The sequence below is a fragment of the Benincasa hispida genome, chromosome 5, assembly GCF_009727055.1.
Source record: "Benincasa hispida cultivar B227 chromosome 5, ASM972705v1, whole genome shotgun sequence".
NCBI classification, from domain to species: domain Eukaryota; kingdom Viridiplantae; phylum Streptophyta; class Magnoliopsida; order Cucurbitales; family Cucurbitaceae; genus Benincasa; species Benincasa hispida.
Genome location: NC_052353.1, coordinates 27,763,084 through 27,789,035, shown reverse-complemented (window position 1 = coordinate 27,789,035; position 25,952 = coordinate 27,763,084). Strand labels below are relative to the sequence as shown.

Below are 25,952 nucleotides of genomic sequence, written 5' to 3'. Positions count from 1 at the left end.
ATATCGGTGTTGGGTGTGTTTTGTGAACTTCACTCATTATTTGGTCCAAAGAATTTAGGAGTCCCACTACTAAAAAAACATCAATTTCTTACCTTATCAACTCTTTACATGTTAATTTAAGAGTTCATAATTTTCTAGACTTTATAATTCATTCGAGTTCACTATTCTACTTCTTGTCTCGAATACTTCTTAAATTGTTTATAACGGTCTAAACTATTCTAAAAAATAATTTATGAAAATTTTGGATTAATAACAAGAAATGGAAAGAAAGGTAGGGAGGAAAATTTATAATATTAAGGCAAAAATATCACTAACATCATAAGAAAAGTTGATTCCAATTCATAAAACCAAATGATGAACTAGTAACATATCCACCCACTAACTCTTAAATTAATTTAGGACCAACATTAATAAAATGGATAATTTGTCCAACAAAAAGATTGAAATTACACATAACTCCTACTGGGATCTTACAAATTACACACATTTTCTTGCTTTTGGTGTCCCATTTTGGTCATTTCAATCATATTCTCTCTCACAGTCACTGTTCTGTCACAGCCAGAAGCCATTTAATTATAAAGTGATTAGTTTAACATTGGCCATAACTCGGCTCTTTTCACCTTAGAAATACTCTCCAAAACACCCAGCGGTGAAATATGTCCCATCACAGTCACTCTCTTGGCCTCAAGATCTATGCTGAATGACGTCACTCCTGTCAATTGCCAATTACAGTCGTAAAAAGATATATGAATTTCACTTTCATCCCAAAATATTCTTGTTTTACATTTTTTTTTTCACTGGAAACTTAGGTATACGTTTGAAGGAAAGACTATTATAAGAATATAATAATCAAGTGATAATAAATATTATTTTTTAATTTTCGAATTAGCTATAATTAACTAGTATTTCAAAACCTTCATTTACTACCGTATTTATTATTTGTTATGACTTTTACTATTTTACCTATGGTGTTCATGAGTTGGATTGGATTGGGTTGATAAACTTTTTAGACCCAATCCAACTGTTGGGATTGTAAATTTCTTCAATCCAAATAATCTTTATTAAAAAATGAACCCAACCCAATCCAACCATGAAATATTTGGGTTGGGTTGGTTCGGGTTAATCGGGTCATTTGTTTAAAATTTTGTTCTAAAAAGAAGCCCAATGTATATATATACATAAATCTTATTTAATTATTTTTATATATTAAAATAAAATTTTAAATAAGATTAACAACTCAATTTTAATTTATATAGTGAAAATTTTCTTTCTAAAATGCAAATAAACTACTTTTAAGAGTTGTTGAAGAATAAATTATTAAAAAAATTATTGAAATTAAATAAAATTAAAATCAATATATGTATAAATAATTGTGTTATATGTAATAAAAAAATATATTTTAAAGTAAATAATAAATTCGGGTTGGTTTGAATTATATTAGGTGAACCCATGAGCCAACTTAATCGATAAAATTTTCATTTATTTGAATCCAACCGGACCCAAATGAGTTGATAATCAAACCCAAATCGCACGGATTGGGTTGGGTTAATTGGTTTTTTCGGGTCATCAGATTTTTTGAATCCTCTAATTTTACCTTCATCAATTTTTTATTCTTTGTTATATTGTTTATTATTTCTTTCTCGAACTAAAGTAGTTTACACTTCAAACACATAGTATTATAATTCAAACTAAAATAATCTACCCTCTAAACACAATTTATTATAACTCAAATATAACAATCTAAAACTAAAATATCCAATTGTTTATCCAACGTTCCTTAAATGGTTCTATTTTAGTTTTTTTTTTCTTTTAAGTTTTAGCAATTACTAAACTCGAAAATTAAGGTCAAAATCTCGGTTGGAAACCAATGAAAAACATAATATTATATATGTATTTATTACAAAAGGAGAAACTTTTGAACGTGGTTAAATCTAGTGTAGCAATAATAAGTTTTACATATATGTAGAATAAACAAGGAACTTTTTAAATATAAAAAAATTATTTAAAAATATTTAAAGTTTATAGTAAAATGTTCTAAAAGTATATAAAACTTTTGAAATTTTTTAGTATAAATATTTTTGAGATTTTTCTATTTATAAGAATTTTTCAATAAAAAATGATGATTTCTTTTTATTTAAAAAAAGCACTAGTAATGAAACTAAGAGAATGATTAAGGCACTCGTAACCATTCAGTTTTTTTTTTTTTTAAATTAAGTCTATAAACATTATTTTCATCTCCGAATTTCTTTATTTGTTATCTACTTTTTACCAATAATTTAAAAAATACGCTAAATTTTGAAAACTAAAAAAAAAATTATTTTTGTTTTTAGAATTTGACTAAGAATTCAACCATTGTATTTTTTAAAAATATAAATTATTTTAAGAAATGTGGAGGAAATAGACTTAATTTTAAAAAAAGTGTGATAAGATGGAGCCTAACTATTTAAACATAAATCTTAAAATATAACTAAGATGTTTTCTACCATGATCAAAAGTTAGAAAATAAGAGAAAATAAGTATATGCTTGTTGGGCATATTTTGCTTTATAGTGTAAAATTTTTTAGCAAATAATAATAATAATAATAATACCACTTTTATTATAAAGAAAAACTTTAATTATACTAAATATTTGGCGGTTATACGTTGATGCATCCTTCCATACATCTTATATGGGAGAGTTAACATCAATATTAAGAATAAATCATTAATTTTTGAAATTTCGTGAGGGTCAGAAAATATTATATCCATACAATTGAAATTTTAATCTTGAACCTACAAAATAGAAATAATATCATGAATATGATTTACTATACCTTCCATTTTGGCGAGATGTCTCTTAACTTTACTAGCACAGCCTTGACAGTGAAGCGCCACCCTCATAACCACCACATGGAAGACATTCTCCGGCGGCGGAGAAAGCATGACCGGCACTGATTTCTTCATGTTGGTCTGCGTTTCCATGCTCCGAACACTCAAGTTCGTCGACTCGACAAGCTTCGAGTACTTCACAGCATTGCTCACCAACCTCGCACGGTTGCTATTGGCATTATGAACATAGTCAGCTCTAGCCAGCCTTCTCGACACGACTGCGGAGCGGGGATCGGCGGGGATGCAGACTGCGGTGGCTGCTGGAGAGTGGCACATGAATCCACCAAGCTTCTTCATGGTTAATATGGTAAAGTAATAGAAGAAACAGAGGCAGAGACAGATTTATATGATGAAGTTATTGAGGTTGTCTTTTTCATTGAGGTTAATGGTGATCAGAGAGAGTGGCAGAAATGGCACAATGCTCTCTTATGCATTTTTATTCTCTTCCTGGGTTTGGATGGTGATTGGTTGGACCACACACATAATTATGGTGTATTAAAATTTGAAAGTTTGTTTTTGTTTATTTATTATTTCACTTTTTATTAATTGAGAGGATAGAGACGACGATCTTTACGATGATATGATATTATCCATTTTAATTTAAGTATAAATCTTCATGACTTTACTTTTGATTTCATCAAAAATGCTTCGTTTCATTTGATGTAGTTGTTTTCATTTCTATATATCCAATGATAATCTCTTTATCTAGTCATTGTAGGACCTTGTTCACATTTCTAACAATCCTCCATTCAAACATAAAAGCATATGCATTATAAGTCTTCTCTAAAATAGTCATTTTTCTATCTAATTCTTATTCAAGCCAACTCCTCTTTCGTAATATCACACTGCCTATCCAATAAAACTCAACGATGGATCACACTATGATTATATCTTCTGAGTTTTATCACTATTTTGTTCGACACCAAGGATTCTACCAACTTAGCTATACAGGGCACCATATTGATACCACTTGTTAGTTAGGATGCAATAACCCTCATTATATCTCTACAGTTATATGACATTGTCTATTTTAGTTATAAATACTTATAACTATACTTTTGATTTCATCCAAAAGATTGATCCACATCTTAGAGTTGATAGGTGTGTGTCCTCACATATATATATATATGTATGTGATAATCTCCCTATCTAATTATTTTAGGATTTTGGGGGACATTTCAACATGAATTTCTTTAGGTGAGGGCTTGGGATTTGATGAAAAATACACTTACTAATCTGATATTAGATTTAGCTAACTGAAATTTGAGGGTAGGTGACCTAAACTAAATTGATGACCCAAAGTTGAACTAGGATAGGTTTGATCCAGTAATGTATGGCATCGTTCGTTGGATTCTAACTGATCAATTGTGAACTTAATACACTCAGTTCGATTGACATGTATACAAACTTTTTTCTTTAAATCTTAACTTGAATTTAGAGCAAGTATTCAAGGGTTTTTTTGAGTAGTTTCAAATTGTTGTTCTACCATAATTAGTCGTTGTATTCGCTGACAGGATCATTGTAGTCTGTTTGCAATCCGTACAAAGAAAATAATTGTCTTTGAGACAACGCTGTGTAAGAGTGCCTTGACTACCTATTGAATGTCCATAAGATCTTAAGATTTCTCTCTCTCTCTCTTTTTGTTATTTCAGTTTATAACCCTTTTTATTCCATCTAGTTTACTTTTTATGTATACAATGTCTATATAGTGTTTTTTTGAACAAGACTGTTAGCTCGGGATTTATCGTCGCCTATAAACCTTTATTAAGCAAATAATATTTTTAATTCACCGAACCACTACTTATATTACTAGGTAGCATAAGCGGCAAGTACGAGATCAAACTATAGGAAACCCAAGAATTAAGTCTCCTCAAAGCTAAATTTAACGAGGGAAAGCAATAAAAATTGAGCGATCTTGTTTGGATAGAATGATAAAAGCACATGAAATTAAAATGCAAGGATAAATATAGACTATGAATTGGATTATCTGGCTTCTAGAGAAAGAGAGATATTCAATATAATTTCAATAATCGAATGTATATGCATCCGAGTTATGCGTGCATAACAACTCGCTCAATACGACCTAACTCTAGCCTCTACAAAAGAGGACAACTAGCAAGGATCGTGATCAAGGTTGGAAAGTCATCATTTAATTAGTTACATGTTTCTAAATTCTATTTTGTTCGATAGTGTGTCCATATAGAATTCTAATTAAAAACATGCGCATTACGATTTAGGATTCTATTGTGTCGATTAGTTGGATACCCTAATTAATTAACCAAATTTATCTTTGAACCTAGCAATTAATGCATCCTGGGAATAGCCATCAAATGCACAATTAACTAATGCTACTTAGGTGATTTTAGCTAGACAAAAATGTGACGAAGCTAAGAATCGATTAGCTAGGGAATACATGCTTATGAGTGAAAAGTCAACAACATCAACATACATATCGAAATTAAAATTGATTCACAGAAAGCATAAATTCAGAATACATAAAATTCAGGAAACAGAATCTCAAGAAATTAACAAAGAATTCTTGCTCTAAAAACTAGATAGAAAGCTTACCTCATTGGTTCATAGACCAAGCAAAGAAGACGATCTAATCCATGCTTACAATTCAAAAAGAAACTAAAGTCCTAATCAAACGATGCAAAAAAGATAAAGGGAGGGGAAGAAAATGAAGCCTCTCCTCGGCCTCCATCAAATTTTGCACCATCTTCTGCCCTAAAATCGAATAAATCAATTTATACTATAGTTGCAGCATAGCAACATTGTTAGAAGTGTTACAACGCTCCAGCCACAGATCAGACCTCAAGCGTAAGGTAAGCATAGGGTGAGCGTTGCTACTCTGATGTGTTTTGGGCAGGCGTGCACACGTGCAGTAGACTCCCTTCAATATCCGGAGCATCGCTACATTGCTCTGCATCCTCATATTCTATCTTATAGCGTAGCATTGCAGCTATTGGGTTGTATGTTCTAAAACTCTCAGTTTGTAAATATTAAACATATTCTATTTTGCAATAAAGATGTTATTGAGGTATATTCAATAAAGTTGTTATTAAATATGTAAATTGCACTTGTAAAAGTATAAATCCAATAAACTAAAGAACCTCTGACTATAACATGAATACTTAAACTTTATGTAGAGACACAAAAGTGGATCAAGTTTGAGTATATAGCCAAAACGGTCCATAAGTATAGGGATAGGGTTGGGTACTTTATCCTGAAAACACTATGGATGCGACCCACTTTGTATTTAAGACAAATGACGTGATCCTGAATAGTTCATGTAGAGACATGCGAGTATGGACATCCTATGCAAAAGAAGTTTGCATAAGACCGAACCACGAAATAGTTACTTTTTTTTTTTTTTTATAATATTGTCAACTATTAAAACTAGATTTTCTAATTTGATGACCTAAGGTAACTTGATCTTAATCTTGAGCTAACTATGAACTCTTGTTTATTCGGGATTATCCTTTAATCTGCATGAGTGAGAGCGGCTCCAACAGCGCCGACTCAATAAGCCTCTCATTTTAGGGGTAAGATCGGATAGATAACTAGGGAGATAGTTCTGAAGATGAAATTCACTTCTACTCGATTTCAGGGTTAGTAGATAGGTTATTCCCTTAAGTACTGGCTTTTAGTCTTGAACAAGGGACTCTGCCCTCTCCATGACTGAAAGGGACCCGTTTTATTAGTAGGACCATAAACCAATTGTTCATTAGTGGATTAGTTGAGACTTAAAGAGCAAGATGTATTACAAAGGTCAAATGGTAATTTTGACCCAACTGTAATTACGAAAAATTGTGAATGATCGACTTACTAATCATGATTAAATCATGTGAAAAGAAATATATCTACAGTGAGGATAGTGCAACTACTGGGCTTTAATGGAGTGTCCTGATAGTTAACAAATGTTGGTTAATTAAGTTAAAGAATTTAACCGTTAATCTCAAATTTTTAGAGCTCATGATCTGTAGGTTCATCAGGTCCCCCTGCTAGCTCATATCGAACTAAACCTTAGAACAGTGTGACATGTGAGTTTGAAGTGTTCACATTCAATTCAGAGAATAAGCTTTAAATATATGCGGTCAATACTACAGAAATTGGATTACTTGACGTTTTTCCAATGTCAAGTAAAGGGTATATTTGACACTTATAAAAGCGTCGAGTATTCGAGTGTCAAGTATAGTGTGATAACTTGACTCCAAAAAAACGTCAAGACAAATGTTTCTTAATACAATTTTCGTGTCAAGAAAGATAATACACTTGACATTGGTGGTATGTCAAGTTTATTGATTTTTGACATTGATTACGTATCATATATGATAACTCTTTGATGTTTTTTATGTGTCAAGTATATGTCTTTTTTTTTTTCAAATTAAATGCCCAATCAATATTCTCATTTTCTGCCTTGCATTCCAACAATACAATTACATCAACTAAATAAATATATACATTTAAGATCTATCAACTCAATATATTCACTAAAAATCCATATGTTCAACTATGACCTTTCATATGAACACTCCTCACAAATTACAACAATATTTTTCTTTCACATGTACATGCACAAAATAAAATCTCAACTATTGCTTTTGTATACAAAACTCAACTTTCAACAAACACAAAAGTGAAAATTTGTTTAATAAATAACCTCTCAACAAAGTATATTATTTAATCTATACATTGAGCTTTGAAGTCTAAAGATCAAGAACTAAAGGTCAGACAAGCCATGTTTAAGCAAGTCAATCTACAAAATAGAATAAAGGGCGATAACATCAAATTTCAAAATATATAAATAAGTGTTAAGATACAACAACAACAAAAAGTCACGCACAAGAAAAAATATACATGATTGGCTTACTTTATGCAATGGAAAAATATCATACTCGAAACTTAAAAAATATCTACAACTTAAAGTTATAGACTTACTGGGATTTCATTCATTTTTCTCTTTTGACCATATTAAGCCTCAGGAGAAACAATTACCTTTCATTGCAAAACAAAGAAAGATGAGAGAGATTTGAGAAAATATAATAAAGAGGAAGAAGATTATCAACATATCAAGCATATGCTAAAATTTAAAATAGAAGAATGCAGATACCTTTCCCCCAACTTTCACAACTTTCACAAAAAATAGAGAATATTGGAAGCCAAATCTTATCTACAAGCAATAAAAAATTTCTTCAAAATTTCATTCACCAAAATAACCAATTAACTCTAAATAGATTATCCAAAGTGTGGCTTCATTCGAATGCCACTTCAAAACTACAACAAAGTAATCCAACCTACGAAAAGTTCAATAATAATGGTTACAAAATGCAAATTTCAGCAACTATATAACAATTCCAAAAGAGTTTCAAGGCCTTAATACCTATCAAAACATCCAAACATCGTTAGCTTTACTGGAGAGTGGCTCCAATCCCTTGAAATCTTTGAATTGAACATAAAAATTTGAAAATAACTCAATTATTAGACCAATACTTCAATAGATAACAAAGAACTTTTAATACTAACCTCCAAACTTACCAAAACCTTGCCAAGATCGATCTCAAACCTATTGGACAACAATTCAACTCCTTCCAACACTTCAAAATCAATCTCATCATCAAACATTCAAACAAGCAAATCATTACAGAAGATGGTACATTAGAACCCAAATCACAAATTTATTCAAATACATCCAAAACACTTACCTGAAGTATTTTCTCAAATAGAGGCTTCACTCGAGCCTCAACCAACTTTCCTTAAAAAAATAAAAGAGGAACAAGAACACTCATACATCGATTTATTTGTTCAGTCTGAATATACATCAAACCAAAGTTTAATAACAAGGGTTTAAGCGGTTACCCTTAATCCAAAAGGGCCCAAGTTACTAAAAGTTACCAAAATTTGCCAAAGTCAAAACCTTGCAACCCTGCACAACACGCTTCCAATCTTTAAACTCCGCTACAACCTGAATCTATGGCCCAAACATAATGGGTTTTTATCAAAACTAACCCAAAATCAAACGATAATCAAGATTATGCATATAAACCCACAAAATTACCAAGCCTTACCCAAAACAAGGATTGAGGGCGTTCGGCTACAAATCTGGGCAGGGCTGAAGACTCGCAAACGACATGCACAACTGGGCTGACGCGACTAAGCAGACAGCGAGGGAGAGGGCTGATGCAGCTGAGTAGACAATGGAATGAAAAATCAATAACAGCGGCGCGAATGGAGGTAGGGGGAGAATGAAGGCTGATGACAGTTAGGGCTCTCGGGTGCACAGAAGAAGAAAAAAAATTGGAGGGAAGGGAAAGGTCGCGTGAGTGAGACGGTGAAGGAGGAGAGAGAGTTTTAAATTTAAAAAAAGAAAAAAAAATATTATTTTAATAAAAGAAATAAAATAATAAAACTTTATTTTATTCCATTCCATTATATTATATTTTATTTTATTTTATCATTTTCCTTCAATACACAAATACATATAGTTAAAATCCTTTCCTTTTCCTCTTTAAAACCCAAATTTCAAAATAAAAGAATTCTCCCAATATAACTTTAATTTTTTTTTTTGACATTAACTTAAAAATCAAATTAATTCGGCATAAAACCCAAATTTTTCTTTAAACGAACTAAATTTCAAAATTAACAAAAATGTCCTCAATTATTACAAAAATGCTGAATTTAATTTACGAATGCACCAGATGTTACAGTAGAGGAGGGAGAGAGAGAGAGTTATCGTGGGGGGAGGGGGGCGGTTGCAGCGTGAGAGGGAGAAGAAGGGGGATTTTCTAATTTGATAATTATTTTTTTTACTTATTTAAAATAATAAGTTAATTATTTTTTTACATTTTATTTGATAATTTTGGTAGGAGGGAAACCAAATTTGAGAGGGAACTGAATGGGAGAGGGAGAGAAACAAAAAATAAAGATAAAAAAAAAAAATTTACTTTTTATATTTTACTTGACATGAAAAATATGTCAAGTAAGAGCTTCTTATACTTGACACGAAAATCGTATCAAGCAAGACCTCATATTACTTGACACGAAAAACGTGTCAAGTAATGGTTCGCGTGAAAATATCTGAAATATTCCATCAATCTTCACTTTTTTAACTCTTTTATTTGACATTTTCTTTCCTAAAAAGTCATTACTTGACGTTTTTTCCAAAGAAACGTCAAGTAATTAAGAACTACAATTGTCAAGTAATGTAGATTTTGTAGTAGTGGGTATATTTAACGGTGTATCATTCAATTAGAAATTGAATGATAAAAAGAGACTTTGAGATATTTAAATAAGATTTTTAAATATCAAAACTATGAATATAGATTCATTGGGATTAATGTTGGATTTAATAGAGGTTTTCTTAAACATAAGTAAGAATGATGTTGACCAAAATGTCCATGAGCTTGTTTCTTTCTATTTCTTAACCGCTAACGACTACGTTGTTCCACTGCATGATTCTATTACGTTTCTTTCATTCTGGTTCATTTTCTATCTCTATCAAAAAGCTTTGTGGTCAAATGTTGATTTCACCAAGCTCTGAAGGTCAAAGATCAAAAGTTGACTTCACTAAGTGTTAAATTCTAAAATTACTTTGTATTAATTTTGAATTAAAATTGTATTTAATTAAAATTTGATTGAAGTCAAATTTTGACTCTAAAATAGTCAAAAGTCAAAGTGTTGAGTTCTCTTAGTGGAAAGTGTTGGGAATGGTATCCTATATCTCCTTGTAATCTCGTAGTTTGTAAACTTTGTATAAACATATTGTTATTAATAAAATAAGTGTTATTTTATAAGCATATACTCAATCTAATAAATTAAGATTCGAGGTTTTTTTTTTTATGTAAATTTAAATAAGTATGTAGAGACATACAGGTAGATCTTGTTTAAATGACAACATAAATGGTCTGTAGTAGATGGATAAGGTTGAGTACCTTATCCTGGTGACACTATAGATACGATCTTTTTTGTAGGTATTACAAATGTTGTAAAATGCTACAAATGATCTGATCCTGATCATTCATGTGGAGACATGCGAGGGAGGTATCTTATACAAAGAGTTTGTATAAGACCGGGCTACGAAATGGTTAGTTTCTTTATATAACACAGTGAAAATAGAAACTTACATTTCACTAGGATGATCATAGGTGACATGACCTGGATCCTGAGTGAGTTGTAAACTCCTACTCATGAAGGCAACTCTTTGATTTGTATGGGTGAGAGTGGCCAGATTACCAACTCAACAAGCTTACCATTTTGGGGATTCATCTGATTGGGGAGTTGGAAACTCAGCTACATAAGACGGGATTTACTCCTTCCCCAAAGCAGAGGTAAGTAGATAAATTGCTCTCTTAAGGGCCAATTTTCAGGTCTTGAACATAATGGTCACACCCTCTCCTAGCCCGAGAGGACTTAGTCATAGTGGGACTATGACTTGTTCATTAGAGGAATCAATGGTACTTAAGGAGTTAGATGTAACTACAGGGGAAAAACGGTATTTTAGTCCAGCTGTACTTATGAATAATTTGTAAAGAGTCATCGCATTGTTGATTGGTTATATCTAATGGACACATAAATATATAGTGCAACTTTCGGTCTTTAGTGGTGTGCTCGACAGTTAACGAATAGTGGATAATGTAATTAAAGAGTTTAATTAATTATTCATGTACCGTTGAAGCTTCAAACTAGTCCCCTTGGTAGTTCAAAAATATTTTATTGAGAATCAGTTTTTGGGTTAATTTGAATTGTTCAAATTAATAAGTGAGAATTTAATTATATATGATATAATTAAATTAATTCAATTATATATGATAATTGATATAATGTATTTGATACATTAATTGGAGGAATATATATTTGAATGAGATTCAAATAGTTGTTAATTTAATATAAATATAATTTATATTAAATTCTATAAAATAGAGAAAAAAAACTAGAGTTTATATTGTATGTGATGCAATATTTAAACTATGGGTTATAAATATAATATGATAAGTTGGTTATCATTATTTATATTATTTATTATTTTGAACAATAATCCATTTTTCTCTAAAACTACCTTAGTAGGTAGTTATGCAATTTTATGGCAATTGGAATAAAATGATTTTTTTTTTCATTTTCTCCCAAGATTGATAAGAAAGAAAATAACAACGAGAACACAATGCGATAGGCTATGCGATAGTCTACACGGCAAACAGAGAGCATATACGATAGGCTCTTTGTTTATGCGATAGGAAGTCTTGACTTTGCGATAGTCTACACGATCGAGAAGCTTGTTATACGATAGTCATCTTCTTCAATCGTCTTCCTCCTCCAAACTTACGAATACTCTCTTAACCAAAATAGACAGAGCCCACCACTCCTGGGTTCTCACCCTGAGCATACCAAGGAATCTGGGTGGTAGTGTTCTCTTGCCATTTGGTTCGTGATTTACTTGAAGAAGGTCTCCAAGATCTTGTTGTTGTTTGTTCGAAGAGTTCGTGACCCTTCGAGGGATACAAGAAGAACTGTCTTTCAAAGATGATTTCCCTTGAACTATGTATCTTATTTGAAAAGCATGCTGTAATTTACTTAGTTTGCATAATCTGTCTGCGTTTACTGTAAATTTATGTTTCAATCAAAATGGAATTTGGACGATCTGCTTCCGCTCAAGGATCTCTTCATGTTGAGATTTCCTTCAGAAAGATTCAAGAATGTTTTTTAGTGAAAAAATCCAACTTTTAGTGAATTAGTGAGTAATTTATTTTGCAAAATGTTGATTCCACAAAATGTCACTTATCCCACTAAATTGAGTGCATTTTGAAGTGTCAAAATTTTGTCAACTCAATTTTGCATGAATTGTATGTAATTGCTCTATAAATAGGATGCTTTCATAGAGATTAATTCTTCTTGGCCATTTGGTGAATTGTAAGTTAGTTGAAAAATAAATTCTTCTTGGCAACTTAAAGATTCTAAAGGAGTTTTAGAAATTAAGTCCCCATTTCTCTCTTAATTTCTATACTAAATTCATTCGTACAATGTCACTCATCGGATCCACTATTCCATTCTAAGGTCAGAAAATAGTCGGGAAGACTCTCATGGTGGCTCACAGCTGTTTCCTGAGGAGATTGGAGTGGAATTGGTGGTCAATTTGGAGCTACAAAAGTTGTAACTCAAACCCTAGTTTCAAAATTATTTGCATGCGTGTTTTATCTTTAAAATTAATGAATTTTAGAGTGTCTAAGATCCAAATTGTTTCTACATGCGCGTTGTTTATTCTAACAACAACGTAGTGATAAGGTCATGACGCTGCGTGCAATCAGCTCTTTTTTGTCTTTTAGCGTAGCTCAACGCTGATGGAAGGTTGCTACATTGCACACGTGGGTCAGTTTGGTCATTTTTCCTCCTTTGAAGTTTGGATGTTCATTTTAGCTCCAATTTGCTTCAAACTAACCCTAATTGACTCATAATTGTTGATCCTACCTCTTTAGTACTCGATACCTATAAAATAGCATAACTGATATGTAAAATCCATTAACGAGTCTTAATTAAGCCTTAGGTAAATAGTACTTTTATAAGTCTACCAAAGACCTAAATAGATAAACGACTATTTAGAAGAGGAATTAATATTGGAAATACAACCAAAATCCTACGTGGACTAAATAACAACCTAATAGAACATAATATCAGTATGCCCACTATATCCCATCTATCAAGCCAAATTTGTCCGCCCAACCCTAATCAAACATCACACAATAAGACAACTCTAATTGTTGCACTTTTCTGTCCTAATTTCTCCTCGAACGGATAGCAGCAAATCAGACTTCATTCCTACCATTGGATATATATATTTCCTTTTTCCGATTCTTGTGCCTATGTATTAGTCGTTAAATCTTCTTTAATAATGTTAATCAACCATTTTATCACTTGTTCGTCCAATGGAAAACCATGCATTTATCAAAAAAATTGCATGAGATTCCTTTCAAAGTTTCAGCATAGCACAAGCTTAAATAAATGCATAAGGAGTCTGTAGGATTGTTATGTATATCACAACAAGATTGATGATAGGTTTGATGGTTTATTTTCCCTATATATAGATTAAGGATGAAAAGATCGCGAAACTTCATTGAAACGTCGTCAAAATCAAGGTAACGATAGAAAAATTAGTGGGTAATGTCGTTTTTGTCGTATAAATGAGTGAAAAATCGACGATATATCAGAAATATAGTCGATATTACCGATATTTTGATTTTTTAAAAAAAATTCTGCAGCATTTATAAAATATCAAACATGTTCTTCTCAAGTCCTCATCAAAAGGACAAGGTGTTTTTGTTGCCAGGTTGGTGTGGTTATGCTATCATACACGCGCTCATTTTTTTTTTTCATTATTGTCCCTCTCTCTTCTCTCTTCTCTCTTTTTCTTTTTAATCTCTCAATATATTTTTTTTTTCTTTTTTCATGTTCTAGCTTTTCTTTTTATTAATTATTGTATAATTTTTATTTTTTATATTTATAATTTGCTTTCTTCTCTCTCGTTCACAATCATCATATCTCCTCTCATCATTTTTTTTAATTATCTCACTATATACTTTTTCTATTTTTGTATATTGTATAGTTATATTTTATTGCTATCCTTTTCCTCTCTGTAGTCCATAATCTCAATCTTATCTTAACCTCTTGTCTGTTTTTTCCTCAATATTTTTTTCTCCAAATTTTTTGTTTTGAAAATTTGATTTTACTTCTTATATTGAAAATTGATAGTAAACTAGATCAATTATTCTTATGTTTGATCGTAAACTTGACCATTAATACACTTGATTGTAAACTTTTGAACTAAATATTCATTTCATAATCATTTTGGTTTTCACTATTATCTATTATTCCATCATTAATCATATTTGACTTTTAATTATTGATTTATAGGCTTAAGTCATAATTTATTACTTAATAAGTTTGTTAAATTTCACTAAAAAATCACAATAATTATGTAAATTTTCTTGATATTCATGATTTTTCTCGAAATATTCATCGATATATCTGTAAATCTGAGTTACTGATATTTACATCGATAATGGTATTTTTGTCCTTGTAGATGATATGCTCATTAGCTCAAGTATGATATTCATGAGTTGAAGAATCTTTTCATTGTTGAGTTTTATACAAAGAATTTTGGTGTTTCTCAGAAGATTTTAGGTATAGAGATCTATATGAACAAAGATCAGACCATGCTTTTCTTGTTATAAAAGGCTATATTCAAAAGACATTGTCCAGGTTTGACATGTCATCATTTAAAGCTATAGATACTCCTAATACTACAAATGCTCGTTTGTCTATTGTGTTCTCACCACAGTCTAAAACTCAAAAGGAGTATATGTCACGAGTTTTGTATACTAGTGCAAGAAGTTTGATGTTTACTATGGTTTGTACTAGGTTTGATCTCGCACATGTTGTTAGTATTGTCAGCAGGTTCATGGATCAACCTGGAAAGGAATATTAATAGGCTATGAAGAAGAGGATTTTTTGTTACCTTAAAGATATGTCTGATGTTGGTCTCATTCATAGGAATGATAGAAAGTGTCTAGTGACTAGTTATTCTGATTCTGACAATATTGAAGATATTGTTGATAGTAGGAGATCTATAATTGATTATGTATTTCCTTTAGATGGTTATGTTATTAGTTGAAAGGAAACTTTACAGACCTACAGTTACTTGAACTATTGAAGTAGATTTACATGGCATTGACATAAACTACTAAATAGGGAATATAGAGAAAGAGCTAATTAGTGATCTTGGTACATCATGATCATATTATTGCGTAAGGTGATAGTTTGAATATAATATATCTAGCCCAAGGATCAAGTTCATCATGAGAGCACTATGCACATAGACGTAAGATATCATTTCCTAAGAAATGAGCGGTGGGTTAGAAAAGTCTGTGTACAGACCTACCGCAAAGAAGGAGTTGGTGAGAGACCGGCTTAGGCAACTATTCGACAGCCGGGCCGTTCTAGTGGCAAAGCAACCACATAGTGAAGGTGGGTATCACCTGAATGCGGGGGTATTCATCAGGAATGCCTCCAAGCATACTTAACAACGTTTTATGTTGCATCTGGTATATCTGTTAGCTGTAATTAATAGAAATCAAGTCAAGATGAATATTTATTGAAATACCTTAAATATGTTATCTGACACTCTAAATGACCAAATACGGTGTTTTGTTATATGTTATTTACGATTTATGTTATTTACAATTTTTCCCAAGGGTTTAGAGGGGTATGCTATATATAAATAATTTAATTCTAGCGGCACTTTTGTAATATGTAATTTGATATTTCTCTCTAATAATAAAGGTGTTCCCTCCCTCTATCTATAGACGTAACTAAGACATTGTTACTGTTAAAAATTGTGTCGATTTCTTTATTGTTTATATTTTTTATTTTTCCTTGATTTTCGATTGCAGTACATTATCAGTTTTTACTACCAACTAAAATTATTAGGAGGATCAATGGCTGGACACAATGGTTGAAAAAACTTTCAACGTAAAAATTCAGTATCTATGATTGTGTATATATTTTTTAGTCAAATGGATTCAACAATTTTTCTATATTCAACAAAAAATTAAAAAAATCTAGCGAAAGAACAATTAAAACCAAAATGAATCCCGGCCAGCAGAGAATTCGAAAGAATAATCCAATATTTGAAAGATAAAAAAAGAGTAGAAAATATGACCTAATATATATTCACAAACTCAAAAAACAATGGAAAATAAATCAAATAATTCTATTCAACATCACCAATAAATTTGCTAACCTAGGAAAGAAAAATATATAGGAAAAAAAGCAAAACCTAAACTAATATTCGAAAGAAAAAAGAAAACCCTAATTTGGGACTTTCATATATTTTTTTAGGAGATAATTTCGACTTTTCCTTATTGTTTGGATTGGATCATATATATAGCTAGACTTGCAAAGTTCAAATAGTGTCATTAATTTGTAGTATTCACAATTGTATTCGCTTTGTCTTGTAAATGTCTCTTATAATTATCAATAATACTTTTCAAAAGTCAAAAGATTTTTGAAGGGTTTTTCAAATGTGCAATACACTTGTCATGGAGCATTTCTAATGATATGGCAACATCACTCGCTTTCTAATTTGATGGAAACCACACATTATGGACATTATTTTTTCACCAAGATCCCTTCACAAAGGGGCTTTACACAATTGAAAATTTCCCCATTTTTGTCAAAGGAATCTTTTAGTTTTATTACGAATTTTCTACTTTTAGTACTTATGATTGAGGTCACCTTTACCCTAATGAAAAGCTAATCAATCAATGGTAATGTGAAAAGTGAGCCTCATTTCATTACTTTTGGTACTATTTACTTGTGTTCTACATCCGTACTGATACGTGGAGCTCACTCCAAATCTGTAATAAAAAACGCAAACTGATTGACGAGCAGAATATGCTTAATCTAATTGGATCTAGAAAATTTCGTCATATCGTTACTATTAGAGTTACCGTTATGATTACCATTATTGTTAAATTTTCAAAGGAAAAATTATGAATTTTGACATATTTACTGTTATCATAACTATTTGACCCTCGAAGATTAAGGTAACGGTAATAGTGACAAAACTCATAATTCTAAATAGACGCGATAAAAAAAATCCAATTATATTTACGATTCAAGTTTATTATAATTGATCCATAAATGGAATTCCATTAGGCTACACCAATTTTCATTATGGTTTGGTAAACGTGGCCTAAATATATAACAAAATTTTTCAAAAATTGCAAATATAGTAAAATTTATCAGCAATACCTTTATCATCAATAGGCTCTTATAAGTAATAGACTCTATTGTTGTTAAATTCCTATCAGTTATATAATCTATCACTGATAGACCCTGAAAACTTGATCGAAATTTTAATATATCTCAAAATTTTTTTGCATTGTGTTATATATACTAATATCTTGGATTTAATTGTCGTATTTGCAAATATCTCTACTTTTAAAATATAAATTAACCTGAAATTTTGTTTTGTGTAGCGTTATTCTTGCAAATGAGAAAAGTGTAACTTGTGATTTAATCAAAAGCACATTTGTCATGCTCAAACCATTTCTCAATTGGATCATCACACCAGATAATAATATTAAACTTCATTTGTAAAAAGTGATCAAATAATTAATATGATTTTGGTAACGATTTCGTTTTTAGTTTTATGTTTATGAAATTTATGTTTGTTTATCCTCTTAATTTTTTTTGTCATATTTTTTTTAAGAAATTATATTTGTATTCTTAATCAAATTTAGAATAAAAACAATTTTTGAAAATCTATTTTATTTAGAGGTGGCTTGATAACTAATTAGTTTTTTTATTTTTATTTTTTAATTTAAAAAATAGGTTATTTGTTATCCAATTGAGTGTTTTGTTTTTCAATCTTAAAAATATTTTCGAAAATGTTTAGAAATTCCAAAAAAGTCGTTTTTTAAACTATATTTTTTCGTTTTTTAGAAAAACTGCTGTATAGCGGTCATGAAGCTTGTCTGCAATCTTATTTAGTTTTATTCTTTCCTTCTAAACAAACATAAAAATGTATATATATTTGAAATTCTTTCCATTTCCTCTTCACAATCAAAATCTAAAATTAAAAGTCAATTCCCCAATTTAAAATTAAGTCTCAAAAATCCAAAAATTGAAATTTCAAAATTCAAAAAATGTCCTCAAATATTAGAAGATACTGAAATTACATTACGAATGAATTCGGGATGTTACATTCTCCCATCCTTAAAGAACTTTCATCCTCGAAAGTTCATTCCTAAAAAACTTTGAGCAAAGGCTCACCTCCCATCCCATCTATGACTAAATACCTTTAAATTCTATGTGACCACACTACCAAGGTTACAACCATATTTGATTGTGCCAGCGAACCTGTCATGCCCTCTCTTTTCCATGCACCAAAATAATAGCTTTGCATAGGGATAACGGAACATACATGGTCTCTTATACTAATCAAGCATACAAAAGAATGCAAGCAACATAGTCTCAAACCACACTAGAGTGTCAAGGTCTAGAATTTAATTATACCTTTCACCACAGTGTCCGACCTCTCCATCTCCTGTCAAGTTGTAGCATTGTTCCTATTCCATTGTTGTTGTCCGCTTGAACCCATCTGGTTTGAACCCGAAGGTTGGTCCCTACCATTTGTAGTGCTCCTACTAGGACACCCATATGCCATATGTCTTTCCTGTCCATAAGGATAACACACACCTGCACTGGCTAAACAACGATCCCGATAATGTTTTCTGCATGAGTTACAGATCATTTTTCCTCTTTAATAGCTGCAAGTTGGAGGCCTTGCTGCCCCAAATGTTGTGGAGTTTTATCTATGTTTCGATTCTCTTGCTGAGGCTCCGCAGTCTTTTGGTTTGCTTCCTTTTTCTACCCTACAGAGGCCCCGATTTCGAACGACTTCCTATACTCTTCTCCTTCTTGGGAGTCAGTATCAATCCTCACAGTGGCCCGAAGTATTGCAGTGTACGTCTTGAGGTCCAAGGCATGCACCATACCCCACAACCCACTCCTTAGACCCTGAACGAATCACTCTGTCCTTGTTGCCTTGGTGGCTACTAGGTCAGAGGCAAAGTGGGACAGCTTATCGAATTCCTGCTCATATTCCTCTACTGACATAACCCCTTGCTTCAAGTTCAGGAATTCAACTTGTTTATTGTATCAAGTGTTGGCCGAGAAATAATTTTCATAAAAACATTCTTTAAACTGATTCCACGATGCTAGCCCTCCGCTTGTGTCAATCATCTTCTCTACTGAACGCCACCATATTTCCGCATTATCTGTCAACATAAAAATTGCACATCGGAGCTTGTGCTCTTCCGGATACCTCATATAGCAAAAGATCGTCTCGATCTAGGACAACCACATCTCTGCCTTCATAGGATTTCTATTGTTGGAGTTGATGTCCTAAATCTCGTAGAGTCCTATAGTTTGTAAACATTGTTGAACAAGCTTTTTATATATTTAATATTTTATTCATTGTCTATAAAATATATGATATTTTAGTTGCATTAACCACAAACAAATAAATTAACATTCGAGGTTATCATTGTAACTTAAACATGAATGTAGAGACATACGAATGGATCATGTTTAAGTGATAACTTAAATGGTCTATAGTAGATGGATAAGGCTAGGTATCTTAACCTGGTGACACTAAGAGTATGACCTGCTTTGTAGGTGTTACAATTGTTGTAAAGTGCTACAAATGATTTGATTCTGATCATTTATGTATTAGACATGCGAGCGGAGATATTTTATACAAAGGAATTTGTATAAGATTAAACCACGAAATATTTAGTCTCATTATATAACGTCGTTTATAATGGAGTCTTACATTTCATTAGGATGACCATAGGTAACATGAACTGAATCCTAAGTGAGTTGTGAACTCCTACCTATGAGGGCGGTTCTTTGATTTGTATGGGTGAGAGTGGCCAGATCGTCGACTCAACAAGCCTACCATTTTGGGGATTCGTCTGATTGGAGAGCTGGGAATACAACGACATAAGATGGAATTCACTCCTTCCCTGAGGTAGGGGTAAGTAGATAAATTGCTCTTTTAAGGGCTGATTCCGAGTTTTGAACAATGTGGCACCGCTCATTCTTCTGGCCCAAGAGGGGTTTAGTCATAGTTGAACTATGATCTATTGTTCATTAGAGGGATCAATGGTACTTAAGGCATTAGATGTAACTACAGGGGCAAAACAGTAATTTGACCTAGTTGTACTTACGAGCAATTTGTGAAGGGTCATCGTACTGTTGATTGATTATATCCAATGGACATAGAAATATATCTGTAGTGCGAAGCATGCAGTTGTCGGTCTTTAGTGGAGTGTCCAATAGTTAACGAATGGTGAATAATGTAATTAAAGAGTTTAATTAATTATTCATGTACTGTTGGAGCTTCAAACTACGGGTCCATGAGATCCCCTTGGTAGCTCAATAGGATTTAGTTGAGAATTAGTTTTTGGATTAATTTGAATTGTTCAAATTGATAGAGGGATTTAATATATATGATATAATTAAATTGTTTCAATTATATGTGATATAATTTTCATAATGTATTTGATACATTATATCTTAATGAGAGGAAATAAATATTTGAATGGGATTCAAAGATATTTTCTAAAAATTGGATTCATAGTTGTTAAATTTAATATAAATATGATTTATATTAAATGCCATATAATAGAGAAAAGAAACTATAGTTTATATTGTATGTGATACAATATTAAAATTATAAGTTATATGTTATATTTGATACAAATATAATTTAATATATATATATATAATATGATAAGTTAGTTATCATAATTATAATTATATTATTATTATTATTTTGATAATAAGGAAGGGAGTTATAACTCCCTTCTCCATCTTTTCTCTCCACCCACATTAGTGGGGGGTGGTTATTCTATTTTGGCAAAAGAGAATAAAAAGAAAATGGTTTTCTTCTTGTTCTGTACGTTGATGCAGTTGAACAATTGAGAAAAGATAGAATTGTTATGTATCTTTGAGTGTTCTTGTGAAAGTTCTCAATCTTCTTCTTCCTCCACATTAACCTTTTCCTCTTAACCAAAATAGTCAGAGTCCAGAACTTATGGGTTCTCACCCTGAGAATACCAAGGTATCTATTGTGGTAATTTCCAGGTTTTTGTTTCAAGGTTATCTTGAAGAAGGTCTTCAAGTTGTTCATGTTTGTTCGAGGGACAATCATGAAGAAAAGGTTCTACAAAGGTGATATTTCTTGAAACCTTTTCTTATAAAGCATGCTATAATTTAATTTTAAATGCATATCCTTTTGTTTATTTACTATAAACTTTGTATTCTATAATTTATGTAATTTGGCCAATCCGCTTTTGTTCAAGGTTCTCTCATACGAGTTCCTTCATCAACGATCCATTGAAGGGGTGGGGTTTAAACTTTCTGAAATCGCTTAAGTGTTTGGCCTCACGGGATAGGTCATAGCTGTTCTGATTTTGCGACTGAGTCTGGTGCAACTGAACCTGTGGAAATTGCTCCTGCTGAGTTTGGGTTGTGGCGGTCTACCCTGCCATTGCACTATGGATCAAGTCTTGTATCTTTTCCATCAGGGATGATGCCACGACTTCCCCAATTCTTGCTTCCATCACCTTCTTGTCAACTTGAGCCACAGGTGGGTTTGAAGCTGTCGGGATGTTTTGACTTCCACTGGCTCCCTTTTCTAGCACCCCCTTCGGGGAAGGGTCCTAGACCCGTGGGTGCTGTACTTGGGAGTCTCGAACCCCTCCTCTAACTGTCCTCTTTGCACTAAACTTAGGTGCCATGTCGTGCTAGGAAGCCACAGATCAGTTTCATTGATTCCCATATCAAGAAAACATGTTTACTAAGGCATTACATCAACTAGTCTCATACACATATATTAAAAACTTTTTATTAGTAAGATATACCTGGCGATGAAGAAGAATCCGTTATTGGACCACAGGGACTATCTTATAACGACCCGACCCCCTCTAGGACTTTAAATCGATTTTTTTAAAAAAAAATAATTTAAAGTGATCGTGTAAAAAAAAAAAAAAAAACTTGTGTTTATAATTGCTTTTCTAATAAACATTTTGAAAGCAATTTCAAGGGCACATCAAAACTTATTTTTATGAAACAATTTAAAGTTCTTGTAACTAAAATATTCTTACAAAAAGCACTTATGCTAAACACCCCCTTCTCTATATATGTTTCATAATCAATTTTAAACCAGTAAATTAAAATGTCAAATCGAAATGGCTTAAAAATTACCCAAAAAACACATTTTTACAATTCCAAACATCATATCAAACTAATCAAGAATATACTTTTAATCCCTCAATTTTAGATTTAATTTCATTTACGTCTCTAATTTTCGATGTGAAAATATAGCTTGTGAATTTTGAGTTTAGCCGCATTCATATGACCTAAAACTAACATGACGCTTATCTTTTTACTAACAATATATATATATATATATATATATTTAATTTTTATAACAAAAAATGTATTTCTCAACAATTTTCCCCCATTTTCTCTCTTCTCATTCCCCTCCATTTCTTTCCCTTCCTTCCTTCAAAGCCAGGAGCCCGTGAAAGGAAACATGCAAAAACTCAAAGGCAACATTATCGAGTTTGAAAATTCATGGACTCATGGAACCAAACCCAAAACTTTGAAGATTAAAAATATATTCTTCTCAAATAGTTTTTTTCTATTAAATAAATATGTGAAAGAAACATAGGAGTGTGTTGAGAAAAATTGTAATGCTTTTGTTTTATATGTTTTTTTTTTCCTTTTATATAAAGAATTTCTTCCACATTATTGAATCACAGAAAAATGGATAAAAAAAAGTCAATAGTGTGAATATAGTATTCATAATAAACATGTTATCTAGTTTAAAAAACATAAATCTTATTTACTAATTTAATCTTTTAATTTTTTTATAATTTTTCTAAAAGTAGCTATCAAGATTGATATTTTATTGATATTTTCATTGATACTTCCATAAAATTAAAGTAGATATTTTTTTTTTTTTTGTTAATATAGATATTTTAAACTTTGTATATCATAAGATTTTTGTTTTTTTTAAAATATTATGTAAGATGGACAAATCAATTCTCTGACTTTGAAATTAATAGTGCAAATACTATGCTAGTTGAGATATGTTCATTTTGGTATAATCTAATCTCTCATATTATGCTTATTGTTTGTCATGAGTAAGGTTTAAAATGTCGATGTCATAGATATACCGAATCTTAATTTCATGGAAACATCCATGAAAATATTGATAAAATGTTGATGTCGATGAATATTTCTGAAAAAATTACAAAAACAAAAATTAAGATAGATACTTTTTGTTAATATCAACATTTTAAACATTGGGTCATAAGATTTTTTTTAACAATATGTGGGATGAGGAAATCGATTCTCTGACTTTTAAATTAATTGTGCGAGCACTATATTAGTTCACATTTTTTTCATTTTTGCATAATATAGTGTCTCATATTATATGCTCATTGTGTGTCATGAGCGAGGCTTAAAATGTTCATGTCACAAAAATGAGGTCTTAATTTTTACATAAATATCAATGGAGATATCAATTAAAATATCGATGAATATTTCTTAAAAAAATTATAATAACAAAAAAGAAATTTCAATTAGTAAATAAACATTTTATGATTTTTAAATAAACTAACAAGTCTATTTACATTTATATACTTTAGTGATGTCTTGTTACTTGTTTTTTGTTATGTTTCGTGATTATTTCTATGAAATACGTCAAATGATATGATAAAACCTACCAATTTAAACTTTTGGGTCAATTGGTGATTTAAGAAAATAATGAAAATATCGATTCACTTCTCATGTCGATATCAAATGCATGAAAATATCGACAAGAAATTTCAACCAATTGCAAGGTGTCACGTCATAATAACCAAAGCTAATCCTATTAAATTTTGGGCCAGTTAAGAATTATTGACCCAAAATTCAAATTTGTAGACAAACAAATGGTTAATTAAGAGATGCCACATGTCTTAAATCTAGTCATTTGATGACCACAATGGGCTCATCAACTTCAATAGTGATTAAGCATGAATCACGATCGATAAATTGAGTTAGAGGTCTCTAATTACACTTTAAATCTTAAATTAAATTGGGTCGAGTAATTAAAATCGTTCAAGTCAAAAGTTCAACCTAATTCAAACCCATAACGAAAATTTGAGTAAAAAAGAAGATTGGTCCCAAGCCCAAAAGCACATGAGCACGATTGTATCCCTCTTTATTGTTGATTAATGAATGGGTTGGGGATATGATGATGGTGCTAAGGAGGTCTCAACCTAATTGAGATATTTCGGTGCATCTACTAACCCTGATTGTATCTTTTTTTTTTAAAAAAAATTGGTTTAAATTAATTTTTTTTTTTTTGAAAAAAAAAAAAAAAAAAACACATGAGCACAAATCCATGTTGCCCATGGAAAATCTCTATAAATAGAGGCTTTGGCCTTTCATTTTGGAGGAGAAATTTGACAACAAAATGCTGAAGCTTTAGAGACATGAAAATTGAAGTTCTGAAAGATTTCAAGACTTTGAAGTTCTTAACGATCACAAGATTACAACTTTTTGAAAATTAAAGATTTGGAAGATCTAAACTTGAATTCTAGATGACTGAAACTCAAATCGATATCAAGTTTACAGCTTACTAAAAATTAAAAACTTGGGAGTTTAAACTCTATTCCACATTTGAGAGAATGCATCAAAGGAGTACATACTAAAGACTATACCTACTTTACTACACATAAATACAAATACAAATATTATTTTCAATTAATTAAATCTTTTCGAAAATCTCGTCGTACATCGACATGTGGATATAAAATTAATTTGTGGCTACGAGTTAATTATGATGGGATTGAAAAATTTAAAAAGAAAAACAATCAAAGTAAAATAAAGACAGGACGGGACAAACTTTTGGAAGAGACGACGTAGTAAGAGAAAAAGATAAATTTACCGAATTGTAGTTGAGAGTACAGTTGAGATGTCACAATTAAGGATGTCCATGTCAACCTCTCTTATTCTTTTCAAATTTCCATTTTACACTCTTTAACTTATTGGCCTTCTCAGACCCAAATAAACACAATTGCTTTATATTGGTTTGGCATTTAATTGTGATGAGTTTTGTTATTATACCTTGGCCTCTTTTAGGAAATTATCCTAGGTCCCTTTTTTTGTGGGGACCTTGTCTTTAGATGCAATTCAAAAGTGAATTTCTTCGTCCAATAGTGTTTCTTTCTTCTTTTGGCTGGTTCATAAGATTTGGACTTGAAATCTTTTCGTGGGAAGACCTGAAAAAAATGAAGAAGATGAGAGATGTGATATAGAGTTTGTTTAGATTGACTTTCTAAATTCTTAAAAATATTTATCAAAAGATTTGAGTGCACACATGAACATCATTTGTAGTATAAGAGTTATACTTAGTTGGGCTATTTGCAAATGCATGGTTTGCATATTTACTATATTGTGATTGAAATTGT

At 31.2% G+C, this 25,952-nt stretch overlaps 1 protein-coding gene across 1 annotated transcript; it reads right to left on the bottom strand.

Annotated features, from left to right (window-relative positions):
• Positions 1-307: 307 nt before the first annotated feature.
• LOC120078201 (heavy metal-associated isoprenylated plant protein 35-like) lies at positions 308-3,264 on the bottom strand. The gene is made up of 2 exons (XM_039032424.1): positions 2,814-3,264; positions 308-712 (listed from the first exon to the last, which is right to left on the bottom strand). Exons 1-2 carry the CDS (start codon positions 3,163-3,165, stop codon positions 585-587), a joined length of 480 nt encoding a protein of 159 aa, XP_038888352.1. The 5' UTR covers positions 3,166-3,264; the 3' UTR covers positions 308-584.
• Between the last annotated feature and the right edge of the window lie 22,688 nt (positions 3,265-25,952).

What these genes read in the sequence shown, in the direction of transcription:
- LOC120078201 (XM_039032424.1), bottom strand. Translation starts at nt 3,165, where the DNA reads ATGAAGAAGCTTGGTGGATTCATGTGCCACTCTCCAGCAGCCACCGCA. An exon ending in ACATCTCGCCAAAATGGAAG is followed by an intron (nt 713 to 2,813) that starts GTATAGTAAATC and finishes GGCAATTGACAG; the next exon opens with GAGTGACGTCATTCAGCATA.